The sequence below is a fragment of the Chenopodium album genome, chromosome 13 (genome assembly GCF_948465745.1).
Source record: "Chenopodium album chromosome 13, dcCheAlbu1.1, whole genome shotgun sequence".
In the NCBI taxonomy this organism is placed as follows: domain Eukaryota; kingdom Viridiplantae; phylum Streptophyta; class Magnoliopsida; order Caryophyllales; family Amaranthaceae; genus Chenopodium; species Chenopodium album.
Window position 1 is genome coordinate 42,564,461 of NC_137846.1, and position 16,251 is coordinate 42,580,711.

The following is a 16,251-nucleotide window of genomic DNA, read 5'->3' on the forward strand; positions in this document are numbered from 1 at the left end:
AGTAAGATGTATGCAAATACATACGTATTAGATTTCTATTTATTTAAATAAAACGTTGTTAACAAATAATTTTCAATGTAAAATAAATTTTATTTAATTACAACGATAAAACATTTCTATACAACTATACTATTACATGTAATTGTTCCATAAACATGAAATTGAACCAAATGTACATATGTGTCTTGCTAACTGAACATTATTTGTTATATTTGATATAATAAAGTGTGTATGTATGTATGTATATATATATATATATATATATATATATATATATATATATATATATATATATATATATATATATATATATATATATATATCCTCCTTGTTGCAACTCTAATCATATACTTGTGTGATTTTCATGAAAAATATATGCGCATAATATATATGTTGCCTTCAACTTCTTGCAACTCTAATCATATACTTGTGTGATTTTCATGAAAAATATATGTGCATAATATATATGTTGCCTTCAACTTCCATACTTGATTATCCTGTACAATGATAGATCGATTAAGTTTTTCAAAAAAAAAAAAAAAAAAAATTATTAAAACACATTCCAAACAAAAGTATGTGAAATCTAAGGATTCAAAGTTGAACATTAACGCATGAATAACAATTAGAATTCAGAAATGAACACACTATAAAGATATAAAAATCTTTCAATATGTGAGAATGAAAATGTATAAAATCTAAATGAACATGTATTGTATTCTAAATGAACATTTAAATCACTTCCATTAAACAAAATATGACAATTAAATCATTCACAAAAACAAATTTGAACACATTGCTAGAAAATGAACAAATATTAATATCTAAATGAACATCTTTCAGCATACAAATGAACATACGCCAAAAGTCAAATGAAAAATTTCAATATGAGAATGAACAAATAAAAAAAATTTATTAAGCATTTTATAATATATAATAACAAACATGTATTAAAAATTGAAACAAATATATTTTAATATGAGAATGAAAAAGTATAAAACTTATGAATGTGCTTAGATATAAAATAAATATTGTATTTTGCATATGAACATTTTTCCATATGAGAACGAACATGTAATGCAAAGAGAATGAACATGTATCAAATTTAAATGAACATATATTAATATGAAAATAATCCTAAATGATTATGAATTCCATTTAAAATGATAAAAAAAAAAAATCCATCTAAAAGGAACATTTATGATAGATACTAGGAAAAATTCATCAAATAACACTTTTTAGTGACAAAATAAGTAATGTTAAATAATAATTTGATGCTTCAATTTCATAAATCAAATTGATAATTTGTCTTTAATTTTAGTTATTATAAATTTATAATTTGATTTTTTTTTGTTTTGCAATTATAATTTGAATATTAATCCTTCTACAAAAGAACATAAAGTCCATCTAAAATGAACATTTACGATAGAATAAATGTACTAGCCAAAATTCACCAAATAACAATTTTAATTAAATTACAATATAATCATGGAAAATTCTTATGACAAAATTCAATTATTATAATAAGAATCACTTCCATTAAAAACTACAAACTCTAATTGAAATTCTTATTAGATATGTGAAGAATTCTAATGATTATTTATTAATAAGTAAATGACCATATACTAGTATATAAATGAATATTTACCAAAATAAAAATGAACATTCATAAAAAATAAAAATAAAAAATCCATTACGAACTAAATTTACATGCATTTTTATAATTCTACAAAATAAATCAAATTATTCATTATATATATTAGGACAATTGAACTCTATTTTTAATTTTTTTTTTTTGTCCAGTAATTGTATAAGCTAATAACAAACACAACAAGTTAAATCAACTTAAAATAGAGTATATAAAACATCATTCTACTATAATCTTAAGAAATCATAATTATGGAGTACCAAGTAAAATTATAAGAAATTAAAATCATGTACTACTACTATTAAAATTTCATATTATTGAAGAATAAGGCAAATAAAAAGTTAGGGATTGATCTTTTTTTCGAAAAAAAACAAAATCATCACTTACAATTTGATTGATGGTCATTCTTTTGTAGAAATTTTATTCAATTTCTTGATTTTTTTCCTTTAACAAGTAGAGATCTAAGAGCATTTTGCTTTTATTTTTTTTTTCAACAAATATTTAGAAGATTTTGGTAGTTTAGGAGAGAGAAAGTGGTAAAATTATAAGGAGAGAGAGAGAGTACTAAAATTATGAGAAGGGAGAAATTTTAAATGTTAGTAAAATTATGAAGAAAAAATTTCTCAAAAAAAAAAAAAAAAAATGAAGAAAAACTGATTTATAAGAGGAGAGAGAAAATGTAGGAAACTAAAGGGGGAGGGAGGGGTTGTAGCCTTATAGGTAGTATGGTAATTTAGTTGGGGGGGGGGGGGAGTGGGTGTAGGCAATGATGTCTAGAAGGGGGTGTAGATAACAACTAATAGTTGAGGGTGTAGGGTCATCTACCTAGAGCAGTACAACCCCATGCAAAACGATGTCGTTTGATCCCACTCCTCCACTAACCATTGACCTCTAACCTTCATTAATCTCAGTAAATTGTTTAATCGTCCCTACCATACATATATAGACATAAAAAAAAAAAAGTCATTTCAAATCGTTTTCTCTCTCCTCACCCATTTCTCTACATTTTCTATCTATATCCAATTATCTGCCATTTTCTCCCTCATAAAAAACTTTAACTGCAACACTGTTTTAAAATTATCAAAATAAATTATTTAATCACTCTACCTTTGTGGCTCTCGAAACACCAATAAAAAATAAAGTGATAATCATTTTAATATTTAATATTTAAGTTTTGTTTTAACTTTACTTTAATTAATGTATGATGTAATAAAAGCTACGGAGTAGTTGCTTAAATGTGAATGAAAGGTCACAGTGTCACAGCCATATGGCTAGCCACACATAATAATTAACTATCTCAATTAGCACGACACTTTTGTAAATATGGGGTAGTCCCCCCCTTGATCTTTATGATGAACAAAAATCATTTATTTAGTACGGAGTACTATTTTAATCTGTATTTAAATCAATTAACTATCTCAAGTAACATGACACTATTGTAAATAAATCAACATTTGTGGATCTTAGGATCTACTATCTCCGTTAATTATTATGTACAATTTTGGGGTATTATGTGTGAAATATAAAATATTCTAAAGTTACACATAGCATTTAACGGAGGTATTACATTCAATTTGATAAAAGTTGTTGACATAAATACCACTACATAAACATTGTTTTCTTTATCGTAAAAATCAACTTGTATTTTTCTCTTTAAATATTAGCCTTATTTAAAATTTACCTGTAAACGGTAATCAAAACCCCCAATCATCCATTACATTCCTCCAAACCTTTCCTGAAAAAAAACTGCTCTCTATTCTTTCTCTCTCCTCTTTTCACACTCTCTCGTTCTCTGTTTCTTCTCCCTCATAAATCTTCATTTCAATGGCTACTTTCTAAACTAACTTCAATTATTAATATGCCGCCTTCATTTTCTACTTCTCTAATTTTCTTCCTTTTCTTTAATTTCTTCGTAATTCTTGGAATCAACGCTCAACTTATCCCTCCAAATGAAGGTAACACTATGATTTTACATATTTATACTGTGTATCATGCAAATTTCCAGTTTATTATGTAATATAGTTGTTTTTTTTCCGGGAAAATGATTTGTGAATGTTTCGTCAATTATTGATTCATTTTTCGACTTATTTGCATCATTAATTGATTATTATTTTATTTTTTGACACAATAATTGATTATTTTGTTATTTTTGTTTTTAATTACAGTAATATTGAGTAGACTGGGCCAGTTATGTCGTTTTTTATTATTTGGTTGTACCACATTCGCATAATCTCATTTTAACTGCTGACAATTGACACCCATGAAAAATTAGTAGTAGTACTTTATTGGATTTTGCCGACAATTTTATTGTTAGAATTTCTAAATTAATTTTTGTTACAGTATTACTCACATCTTATTATATGAGTTATGAATGTAACGTGAATGATTCAATTGTACTTATACTTAATAGATAATGTTATGGGTTCCACTTGCTTTAGTACCTCGGGATTGGTGATTGATACATCGGACACCTATTTTTTTTATTTATAATTTTGGACTATTATTTATAATAAAAGGTATTATACATATTTTAAGTAGTTTAATATTAAGAGAAATACGTAAAGTAAAATATGTGATCAAATTATGTCTATATCTTTTTGTAATTATTTTTAGGTCGACCATAAAATGTTGTGTTATCGCAATCGTTCTTTCAAAGAAAGGGAATGAATGAAATAAAAGTAGAGGAGGATTCTTTTGACTCATTTGTCGACCTCTTTTCACAAGATAGAAAAGCTAGTAAAATAAGTCGACGTTATAGACGGCTAAAAATTCAATTCTAATGTCCTTTAATTGTAATTCGTACATGTCATACTCGTCTTATTAAAATCGAATTTAGTATCAATCTTGATAACAATTTTGGTACGACATTTAACATAGATAGTGACTTCAAACAATAATTACTTTTTACGAGAAGTACTTATTATTTTTCTCGACTACCAATTTGTTTTTGCTGTTTTTGAATGTTACGTTGTTACGTAAAATAAGCTTCCTCATAAAACAAATTTGAACTTGTTATGTGGACGGGGATTGATTGAGTAATACTCCCTTTATTTCATATTGTAAAGCATATTTAAATTTTATTACGGGAATTTAGGAGGTTGTAAATTCCTTAAAATTGTTTGATTGGGTAATACTTTCTTCGTCTCATTGTACTGTTTGAGATCCAATTTTGTCTATATGATTAATCTCTATGGCTCTCTATAAACGTACTCGTAGTAAAAATAGGAGTTACTTTGTAAGGAGTATAAAATCATTTCATATAATATTTGGAGAATAAATTGCTTTAATGTCAGCTTTAATTAAAGTTTAGGGACTTTGGACAAGTCAATGCAAATTTTAGATTTTTAGCTTTTTTAGATTACAAATACAGCTCATTATTACACCTACACCGTCGCAAACCGTGTGCGTTTAAAGTTGACACTCCTTGTTTAGTACATACTTTGAATATGTTGAATATTGTGGGGTATTGTATGAATGCATAATAGTGAAAATACTTGTTAAGACATATCACAACATGACAATAACATGGCATCCTAAGTTTTGATAAATTTTATCCTTTCGACCTTCTATTGTAAAATCTAGTCATAGCATCTAATGCGTGTGTAAATATATGAATATATTTATAGAAAATAAAATTTAAAAATATGTATGTGGTCCAAAATTTTAAATGACTGAACAATTCGTTGACAGTATGAGCAATAACTTTAGAGTTTAGAGTATCTATTTCATGCATCAATAACTTAATTACGTTAATTTGAGTAACTTGATTTATAAAAACATCTCCCGATAATAGGCTAGGGAGGATGACATAATTAGTAGAAGTTAGGAAACAAATTTGTATCATATTACTTATTGCATAAGATTAAATATGTCAACAATAAAAGAGGGGGCCATAATGAATTTACTATTTGATGTTTATTGTAAAGTAATGTGTTTAAAATTATACTAGCCTTCTGCCCGTGTAATGCAATCTGTCAATCTCAAAGGGAGGGAGTATTGCCAAACCCGAACAATGAGATTTTTCTTTGGGAAACTTGATTGTATGAGTTGGAATGTTACTTTGTATTTGTTATATTTGGCATGTAATATTGGAGATTTATAATGTAATATATCTTGCTTATGTAATGTGATAATTAGTTTTGGAATGTAAAAAATAATTGGGTTTGGGCTTTGATGTTAAAATTCATATTTTATACACCAACTTATTACTCTTCATGCATTTCCTTTTAGAATAGAGATTTATCCTATAATGATGTCTAGTAAGTTTGGGAAAAGAGTTATAGTTTTTGTTTTACTAGAAAAAATCACTAATCGATATGGAGTCTTAAAAAAAGGTTGCTGCAATATTAACGGTTTAAGTAAAATTGCTACATAATTTAGATAAGTGCATGGTTTGGTGGTTGGCGGTTGCTTTGGTGGGGCTAGCATGGAAGTTTAGGAGACGAGTTGTCATTGAGTTGATTTTGGAGAAAGGTGGATGATGGACTGCTTTGGTGAGGCTGATGTGGAGGTTTAGGGGACGAGTTTTCATTGAGTTGATTTCGGAGAAAGGTGGATGATTGACTAGGGCTGTGGTAGAAATTGGAATATAAATGACTACACCATAAAAAAGTACAGGTTTGTACTTTGGATGATTTTTAATCCCATACAATCATACATGATACTAAAATTTGTTAAACCTATTGTCTCCTTGCTCTTCAGTGTCAAGAGTAACATATTTCTAATACTTCGTATAAATTACCCTTTCTAATTGAGAAGCTAGGCTTAGACAAAACAATTAAATCAGTAATGTGATGTGAAGTTCATGTTAAAATCATCCTTCAACTAGATTTACCTTAATGTTGCGGATGAAGGGAAAAACTTGTACAAGGAAAAGACTATCAAATTTTACAGACTGTGACAATTAAACTACCAAGTAGTTTTTTTCTTTTATGAAGTCAAGTTTTCACATATGGTTTTTAGTTTTGTAAACTTTTAATTACCAAATCTATTAATCGAAGTTTAAATTTTTCATGAAAGCTTTGAAGTTGTTTGTATCACTTTGGATTAGGGCTTTGGTTTTGTTGTTGTTTGACTGTTTCACTTGTGGGTTGGCAGTGAAAGCCCTGCAAATAATATCAGACAAATTAGAGATCCAGTCAATTCCTGCAGTACAGACATATTGGAAGGTCACTGACAAATCCTGCAATGATGGGGGTCGAAGCTTCAATAAAAATTTTGGCGTCAATATTTTTACCAACGTTACTTGTGATTGTACATTTAACAGTGGCACTGTTTGCCATGTCACGAATATGTATGTTCTTCATTCACATCTTATTTGTCTCCATTTTCAGATTAGTTTATCTATAGCCTCTTCCTTCATTATCATATATGCATTTTATATGTTACTTTTCGTATTTATAATAGACTTGTCTTCAATGTACATTATTTTAGGAGATGATGATATGGTGTAAGGAGCACTTCCTAGTTCATAACTTGGGTTGATTGGGTTGGTAGATCATATTGTATTTCAATCCTTGATAAATTTGGGTCAAACTTTGGAAACATGTGAGGATGGATGGGGTATTGAATGGCTCCTTTTTGGTTTCCACTTCGTATTAGATCTCTAAATTTGCCATTGAAATGTATATACAAAGTACAGGATTTCAAAAACTACCTTTTAGAATTATGGTCTAAAAAGTCACCATGTTTAAGGAATTCTTTGCTTATACTGCCAATGCCAAATTTTTAGCTCTTTAAGGTGGGTAATATATTAGTTTCTTACAATATAATTTGATTCAAGTCTAAGAATACACATATCTGAACTGCGAATTTGACTTGAAATTGTTTTTATTTGTTTTTTTATTTTTTATTTTATTTTTTTTTGAAACCGGGCTTGAAATTGTTAAATGGAGCATGGAGGTTGTGAAATGTGCTGTTGAATTGTTAGATCCTTTGTTTCATTATATAGTTAACTCCACTCAAAGCATCCTCAAAGATTATTGGTGTCATCGAATATAGTTAATCTGAACTGCTCTTTACCAAACATGAGAAATATTGTTTTTATTGGCCAAAATGCTAATTTGACGCCATACTGCTCCTAATTAAACAGTGACAAAATCAAAGCTGTCCCACTATCCATTTTTCTGTTGTCTGCAACTGCATGGGCTGTATGTTGTACTGGCTATGCTTTTATGGTGAATACATGTGCATTGGTTTGGCTTTTTGATTCTCTGTTTTAATGAGATCTTTTTTTCTTCTTTTTGCAGCCAATTGAAGGGTCTGAATCTTACTGGATACTTGCCTGAAGAATTTGGGAACCTTACTCAGCTGCAAGAAATGTAAGTAGGATGCTCTTTTGCAGTGAAAAGTAGCTAAATTATCTGTTCTTTTATGAGTCTCTTCATTTATATTTGCTGCTTGAATTATCAATATTTAGCATTGAAGATCCTGATGAGTTAAGCATTAATGCAGTGATCTTTCTAGAAACTATGTTTATGGAACGATCCCTAAAACTCTATCGAAGATTCCACTTGTTACTTTGTAAGTATGACACATTCTAACTATATTGAATTTGCCTGGTGATTTTTGTAACAAATTTGTAACTGTTTGTGCTCAGTCTCTATTGTTTGAAGACAACCACCATAAGAATATACTGTTCATGGTTGTATCTGAATTCTTTTTGCTTTGCAGATCACTTGTGGGGAACCGGAACACTGGTCCCATTCCGAAAGAAATTGGTCAAATTTCAACCCTGGAGGAGTTGTAAATATTTTTAACTCACTGTTCCTATGCTGTTGATGTTGGCTATCAATAGTCCTGATTTGATCCTTTATCTGTTTTTACATGGATTTACTCAGAATCTTGGAAGATAACCGACTAGGAGGTCCATTGCCTAAGAGCCTTGGAAATTTGAAAAGCTTGAGAAGAATGTGAGTTCATTTTCTTAAAGCATTTTAGTCATTGGAATGTTTTTTTTACTAGAAATGAACCCATATCATATTTACCTTGGTTGGTTATGTGCAAAATGTTACTCCCTCTGTTTTTATTTACTTGCTCCATTTCTCCATGCGCGGAGTTTTAGGAGAAATTGGAGAAAGTAATAAAATTTTGAGGTAGTGAGGTTGGTGGAAGAATAAAAAATTGTAAAAAACCAAAAGTAGTGGAGAGAATTGAAGGAGAGAGAATATGGAATTAATATTGTTGGGTTCATTTGGTGAGAGAAATTAATTAAATATTGTAAAAGCTTTTCAAATAAGGAAATGGAGCAACTATTTAAAAACGGCCGGAAATAGAAAGTGGAGCAAGTATTTAAAAACGGAGGGAGTACATTTTATTAATTACGAGTGGTATTGAATTTTACTTGTCTTCAATTTATGATTTTAAGCTGCTAGTGTTGAAGCTCCTTTGTTCTCCACTTCTGTGATCTCCCTCGTTGGAGAAAGAATAGAGTATATACCACCTTATAAGCTAGAGGAGTACCACCAACAGGTTTTAGTTTGGAATCTCCTTTGGGTTTATAAATGAATCAAACTCTCCTCCTCATAGTTTTTTTAGCATGTTGTATTCGTGATATTAAATTTTTATAGTTTGATATTCGCATCACTGTTTACTTAGCGCATTTAACACACTTTTTCTTTTCTGTAGGGTGCTTGCTGCAAATTTTTTTAATGGAACAATTCCCGAAACATTTGTCAATTTGAAGAACCTCACTGAATTGTATGTTCCAACTGCATATGTGAAGTTTAATCAAGCTACACTTCTGTTAGCTAAACTATTACTATGTTCTACTTGCAGAAGACTTAGTGGGAATTTGATTGCTGGGAAGATACCTGATTTTCTTGGTACTTTAACCAACCTTGACACATTGTGAGTGTACTAGTTTTGATTTAACCACATTATATCTGGTAGAAATATTATTTCCTGGCCACAACCAATATTCAGCTTGTATATTTTATTTAATGTAGTGTTTTATAAATCTTACAGTGATATTCAGGGCACTTCTTTGGAGGGGTCGATATATTTTATTTAATGTAGTGTTTTATAAATCTTACAGTGATATTCAGGGCACGTCTTTGGAGGGGTCGATTCCGTCTACCTTTTCCAGTTTGAAAAATTTGACAATTTTGTGAGTGGCCTATTACTTCAAGTGTGCATGATAGGCTCACATGGCTAACTTTGGTTGAAGAAACTGTCAATTCAGTCTATTGTATATATAAAGAAAATATATACTAGTGTATAAATTAGGCCACTAATTAGTGAAGTTGGAAACAGCATACCAAGCATTAGTTTTTGATAAATCTTTGATTGTTTTTTAATTTTCAGGAGAATTTCTGATCTAAATGCAAGAAGTATCACTTTCCCAAACCTGACAAATATGGAAAATTTAAAGTATCTGTGAGTTATTTTATTTATTTTATTTTATTTTATTGTTTCAGCAGAAATTTGGCATTTTTTTTAGATGTTAATTTACTGATTCTTTTATTAAATTGTGTTTAGGGTACTCCGAAACTGCTCAATTACTGGTCCAATCCCCGATTTCATTGGAAACTTATCAAATTTGAAACTTCTGTGAGTTCTCGCATCTATCTGCCATAATTTAGAGCTTACAACTTGTACAAAGAACACTGCGTTGTAAATTGTAAAATGTGTGGCCTATAGGTATTAAATATAATGATTGAAACATAGTCATTAATGTAATTATATCTTATTTGTAGAGACCTGAGCTACAACCAGTTGAGTGGTCAAATTCCCGAATCAATGCAGAATTTACAAAAACTTGGATATCTGTAAGTCAAAATACATGCATTTTGGATCATCCATTTTAACTACTACATTAGGTTGAGCTTCAAATCATATTTTCGACGTAGGTTCCTTACGAACAACTCATTTTCTGGACCGTTGCCAGGTTGGATATTGAATAGCAGGCAAAACTAGTAAGGTTTTTTGGTTTTTGATTTTTAAATTTTTTCTATTGTCTTTCCTCTTTTATAGCTTATTGTTTATAGCAGTGCTTTTTTCTGAAAATCATAAATCTTATAATTCCAATCTTATTGTTGCAGCGATGTGTCTTATAACAATTTCACTGGTTCATCTCCAGCTAGTTGTCAGCAGTCAAATGTGTAAGATCATCTGCAATACTTTGCTGCCTTTTCTATTAAGCTTTTTGCCTAACTATATGATCCCATTTTTTATTAATCAATTATGAAACAGGAATCTTGTCGCCAGCTATTCGTCTGCAAAGACCAACAAGTAAGCTCTGTTACTACTGATTCTTCATATATTGAACCTTAAAAAGTCATCAATGCTCACATAAATTTGAGTCATTATGAAAATACATTGTGATTATGCAGAGTAAGTTGGTGCTTGAGGAGGGACCTTCCTTGCTCCAATAAGCCCCAATGTAAGATTCTACTAGATTTTTGTAGATTGTAACTGTAAACGCGATCTTTTTGACATGAATATTCTATATCTTGCTATTAGTTTACCCTAGTATTTCTTACTAGTATCATAAAAAAACTAGAAAGAAGAACAATTTATTCTAGCACTCTCGTCATGCTCTCATGTTTCTACAGATTATTCTATGTCTATCAATTGTGGTGGAAACAAGATGAGTTTCCGAGGGAATGAATACGACGAGGACAGTACTCCTGGAGGCCCTTCCACTTTCTTTGCAAGTGGAGAAAAGTGGGCTTATAGTAGCACAGGATCTTTTCTTTATGATGACAAAGCCAGCTTCTTGGCAATGGAAACATCCAACCCTAATGTGACGGGTATTTATCAAACGGCTCGTCTGGCACCTTTATCACTTAAATATTATGGCCTTTGCTTGATACCAGGAAGTTACAATGTGAAGCTTCACTTTGCCGAGATAATGTTTGCTGATGACCAAACTTTTGACAACATTGGCAGGCGCTTCTTTGATGTAGCAATACAGGTGATTCAACAAAATTTCCTATCCTCCCCCCTCCCCACCCCCCCTACCCCCCAATTGTATATATATATGTACTTCGTATTTAGTATAAGTTTGTCTTCTTGTTTATATTGGTTTGATAGGGGAATATAAAGCTGAAAGACTTCAATATCGAGGCTGAAGCTGGAGGGGCTGGAAAGGAGATAACCAAGGCCTTTGATGTCTTTGTCAATGGGACCACCCTTGAGATCTTCTTATACTGGTCTGGAAGAGGAACTACAGGGTCTCCTGACAGAGGTGTATATGGACCTCTTATATCTGGGATTACAGTGACGCCCAGTGAGTCAACGTCGTATTATTAAGCACTGTTTTATCGTACTTAATTTGTGTGGATTAAATTATCTGTAAATTTGAACGTATCACTTTATTTGTAGATTTCAAAGTCAACAAAGGATTGTCTGTTGGAGCCATTGTTGGAATTGTGCTTGCTTCAAGTGCCATTTTTTTGTCTATCCTGGTAATTCTATGGATGAAGGGTTGCTTTGGTGGAAAAAGCCTGGAAAATGAAGGTAATCATGTGTTTTATTCTGCTCCAAATTGGCCATTTTACTTGTGATGGCAGTATTGAAGATCGGGACTATAAACTTATTATAAATTTGTTGTAATTTCCTTCAAAAAAAAAAAAAAAAAAAAAAATTGTTGTAATTTCTTATACAGATTTTACCACTTATTTTACAGCTTAATGATAATAAAGTTTGGAAAGTATTACCACTAATTAGATATGTCTTATCTAATGTACATATGGCAGAACTCCGAAGGCTAGGTACAGGATATTTTACTTTGAGGCAGATTAAAGCAGCTACCAATGACTTTGATCACAGAAACAAAATTGGTGAAGGAGGTTTTGGGCCTGTATTCAAGGTAATTATGGTTCATAGTTTTCTTACCTTTGTTTTGTGTTTAAAGAAACAGACGCATGTAACAAGCATGTCTTGGCACTCATTCTTAATTTTTACTATTGAGATTTTCTAATATTAATTTTGTTTTTGTTAGGGTGTACTACCAGATGGTAAAGTGATTGCCGTCAAGCAGCTTTCTTCCAAATCAAAGCAAGGAAATCGCGAATTTGTCAATGAGATAGGCATGATCTCTGCTTTACAACACCCAAATTTAGTGAAGCTTTATGGGTGTTGTATTGAAGGAAAAGAGCTATTGCTTGTATATGAATACATGGAAAACAACTCCCTTGCCCGTGCACTGTTTGGCAAGTGCCTTTTTTAGCATCTTGTATTAAGTTGCTTCTTTTACTAGAAAGCTTGATTTCTATCCAATCTATGCCCTTTTTAAAATTTATTGCCAACTTTCTAGGTAAAGAGAATCAGAAGTTGCACTTGGACTGGCAAACAAGAATGAGGATATGCTTGGGAATCGCAAGAGGATTAGCATACCTTCATGAGGAGTCAAGACTCAAGATTGTTCACCGGGACATTAAGGCAACAAATGTGTTGCTTGATAAGGCCTTGAACGCTAAAATTTCAGACTTTGGTCTGGCTAAACTTGATGAAGATGAGAATACGCATATTAGCACTAGAATTGCTGGAACAATGTGAGTCAAATACTTCTTAACAAAAGAAACATTAGGTTTCATATATAGGATCTGGACCTAATATTATTATTTCCCATACATCTAGAACCATGAAGAAGTTACTTTCACGAACAACTTTACAAAAATGGAAGAGAAATGATATCCCATTTTGATGTATACTGCCTTTCCCAAATGCACTAATAGAGTAACACCACACCACTAAGAGTTAGGCTGTGTTTGGTGGGGGAAAGGTCCTTTGCTTGAAAAGCAAGGGAAATTTAGCATTCCCATTTTCCTTTGTTTGGTTTTACGCTAAAGTCCTTTTGTTTGGAAAGAGAATTTACAGGAAGAAGTATTCATCTCAATTTTATGTACCATCCTTGCTTCCCATATCCATTCTTTCTTTCTTACTCCAATTCTTCTAGTATGAAACCATACCAGAGTTAAGGTGTTTTGATATTAGCGTCTGCTACAATTTCTTTCCAATGAAATGTTTGTTTAAACTGCTTTCCTTTAAACCAAACATATTTTACTGTAACCGTACTAAATACCTTAATTTATCTTAGTGGTATAGCCTATAGAGAATTAAGAAACAGTGGAATTGCAGATAGAATTCAAATCAAATGATTTTATATCTTTTTTTACTACTCTGTATAATAACATTAATTATCAGTGAGTCAGTTCATTTTCATACTGCAACTCTGTGTATTGTTTTCCTCAAAAAAAAGTTTTTCTCAAAAAAAAAAAAAAAAAAAAAAAAAAAAACTATGTATTGTTAAGTTTTTTTTTTATTTTTTATCATGCATTTTAAAATTTTAATACTTCGTAATAACTTTTTTGCGAATTAATTCTTATCATTCATACTTTCTTCAGAGGTTATATGGCCCCTGAATACGCAATGAGAGGCTATCTCACAGATAAGGCAGATGTGTACAGTTTTGGGGTTGTCACACTTGAAATTGTGAGTGGAACTAGCAACACAAGTTATAGGCCGAAGGAAGAGTTTGTTTATCTTCTTGATTGGGTAATAAACAGCTTCTATGTACCATCTACTTTTCATGTCTAATTATATGTTACGTAAAGATTTTTAGTGTATTTCAACTTTGGACTATTCTTTTAACTTGTTATCCATCTGGGATTTTGAAGGCCTATGTTTTACAAGAACAAGGAAACCTCTTGGAGCTTGTGGATCCAACTCTAGGCTCGAATTACTCCAAAGATGAAGCATTGAGATTGCTGAACATAGCTCTTCTGTGTACCAATCCATCTCCTAGTCTTAGACCCTCAATGTCTCCAGTTGCAAGTATGATTGAAGGCCAAATCCCTGTCCAAGCACCAATTGTCAAACGTACAGGGACGAATGATGAATTAAGGTTTAAGGCTTTCGAAAGACTGTCACAAGACAGTCAAACTCATGTTTCAGGGAGCTCGATGTCTAGCCAAGTGCAGAGCATGTCCATAGATGGACCATGGACGGATACTTCGATTTCTATGCAAAGCAAGGAGATTAGTGAAAAATCACCCTCAAGATCAAGGTTGCTTCCTGATGATGTAAAGCCAGAGTAACATGACCAATTGTTAGTATAAACCCTAATTTGCTAGTGTCAAGGTTAAGTAGCTAATGTCGTTACTAGTTTATATTACAAAGAACAAGGAAATTATCTGTGCTATTAATTACCAAGAAATAAAAAACAGCTACAAGAAGTAGCAATTCCTTATTATACAGCGATTGTAATATTATGAATTTTTCAATCTATAAAAACTATCCAATTAAGCTATTAATTGAACACGAGATGTCAAGATATTTTGTTAAGGTCCAATCCGACCCTAATGTTAAATCACCTCTATGACAGCGTCACAATCACACCCATTGACCCACATGACTATTGACTAGCCACACATGATAGTTGATTTATAATTTACTGGTAAACGGTAAAACGGTAAGACCCCATGCCCCCATCCTACATTACATTCCTCCAAAGTCCAAACCTTCCCTCAATTTATAACTGCTCTAGCTCTATTCTTTCTCCACCCCCATAAATCTTCATTTCAATGGCTTTTTTTGTAAAACTAACTTCAATTATTATTATGGCGCCTTCAGTTTCTACTTCTCTAATTTTCTTTCTTTCCTTCAATTTCTTCGTTAATCTTGCAATCAACGCTCAACTTATCCCTCCAAATGAAGGTAATGATATAATTTTACATATTTATACTCATTTAAACTTTATTTTACTTTATTATATACATAATGCATGTATCATGTCATTTTCCAGCTTATTATGTAATTTTTTTTTCCTGGAAAATGATGCGTGAATGTTTCGTCAATTATTGAATCATTTTTCGATTTATTTGCATCATTAATTGATTATTAGGAGTAATATTTAGTAGACTGGGCCATCATATGTGTCGTTCGTTAATCGTAATTATTTTGTTGTACTGCATTCGCACAATCTCAATTTTAACAGCTGACAAGCGACACCCTTGATAAATTATTAGGGAGTCCTACCTCTTTTGGATTTTTGACAATTTATCATAAGAATTTCTAAAATGAGTTTTTTTTTTTTTTTTTTTTTTTTTACATAATTACATAATTTATCATAAGTATTAATGATCCACTCTCATCCCTCTTTTATGTGGCTCTCTAAACACCAAAAATATAATCACATATTAATATGATGACTCTATGTAACATGAATAATCCAATTAAACTCATACTAGTGTCTAGTTCCACTCGTTTTAGTACCCTTGGCTTTTGAGATTGGACACTAGAACTCTCAAGGACTTTTTTTTTTTTTTTTTTTTTTTTTTTTTTTTTTGAGGAATAATGGTAATATATGTATTTTTTTCATCAGTTTCATAATAATTGCAAACTACTCTATTTGGTAAGGATTTACTACTATTTTATTGTACTCCGTATTAGTTTTCTTTTCTACCAACCCCTTACACTTTTTTATTTTTTAATTTCTTTCTCTTACTAACAATTAAATATATTCCAACTAAATATACTTTATACTTCGTATTATTATATTATAGAATTCACTTATTTTGTCTCTATTAGTGTTGTGATTATTGCTAAACAAAGGACAATTTTTTTAATTTTGAGAAAAATAAAGTTTTGCATTATTATTT

The 16,251-nt window shown here is 30.9% G+C and overlaps 1 protein-coding gene across 1 annotated transcript; it reads left to right on the top strand.

Annotated features, from left to right (window-relative positions):
- The first annotated feature begins 3,311 nt into the window (after positions 1-3,311).
- LOC145574779 (putative LRR receptor-like serine/threonine-protein kinase At1g53440) lies at positions 3,312-14,909 on the top strand. Its single transcript, XM_081632637.1, has 24 exons — positions 3,312-3,600; positions 6,743-6,938; positions 7,894-7,965; positions 8,099-8,167; positions 8,318-8,389; positions 8,485-8,556; positions 9,272-9,343; positions 9,422-9,493; positions 9,681-9,752; positions 9,950-10,021; positions 10,124-10,195; positions 10,342-10,413; positions 10,495-10,560; positions 10,687-10,746; positions 10,838-10,876; positions 10,978-11,027; positions 11,200-11,561; positions 11,681-11,876; positions 11,972-12,106; positions 12,346-12,458; positions 12,591-12,801; positions 12,906-13,143; positions 13,996-14,146; positions 14,269-14,909. Exons 1-24 carry the CDS (start codon positions 3,504-3,506, stop codon positions 14,686-14,688), a joined length of 3,051 nt encoding a protein of 1,016 aa, XP_081488763.1. The 5' UTR covers positions 3,312-3,503; the 3' UTR covers positions 14,689-14,909.
- Positions 14,910-16,251: the final 1,342 nt, after the last annotated feature.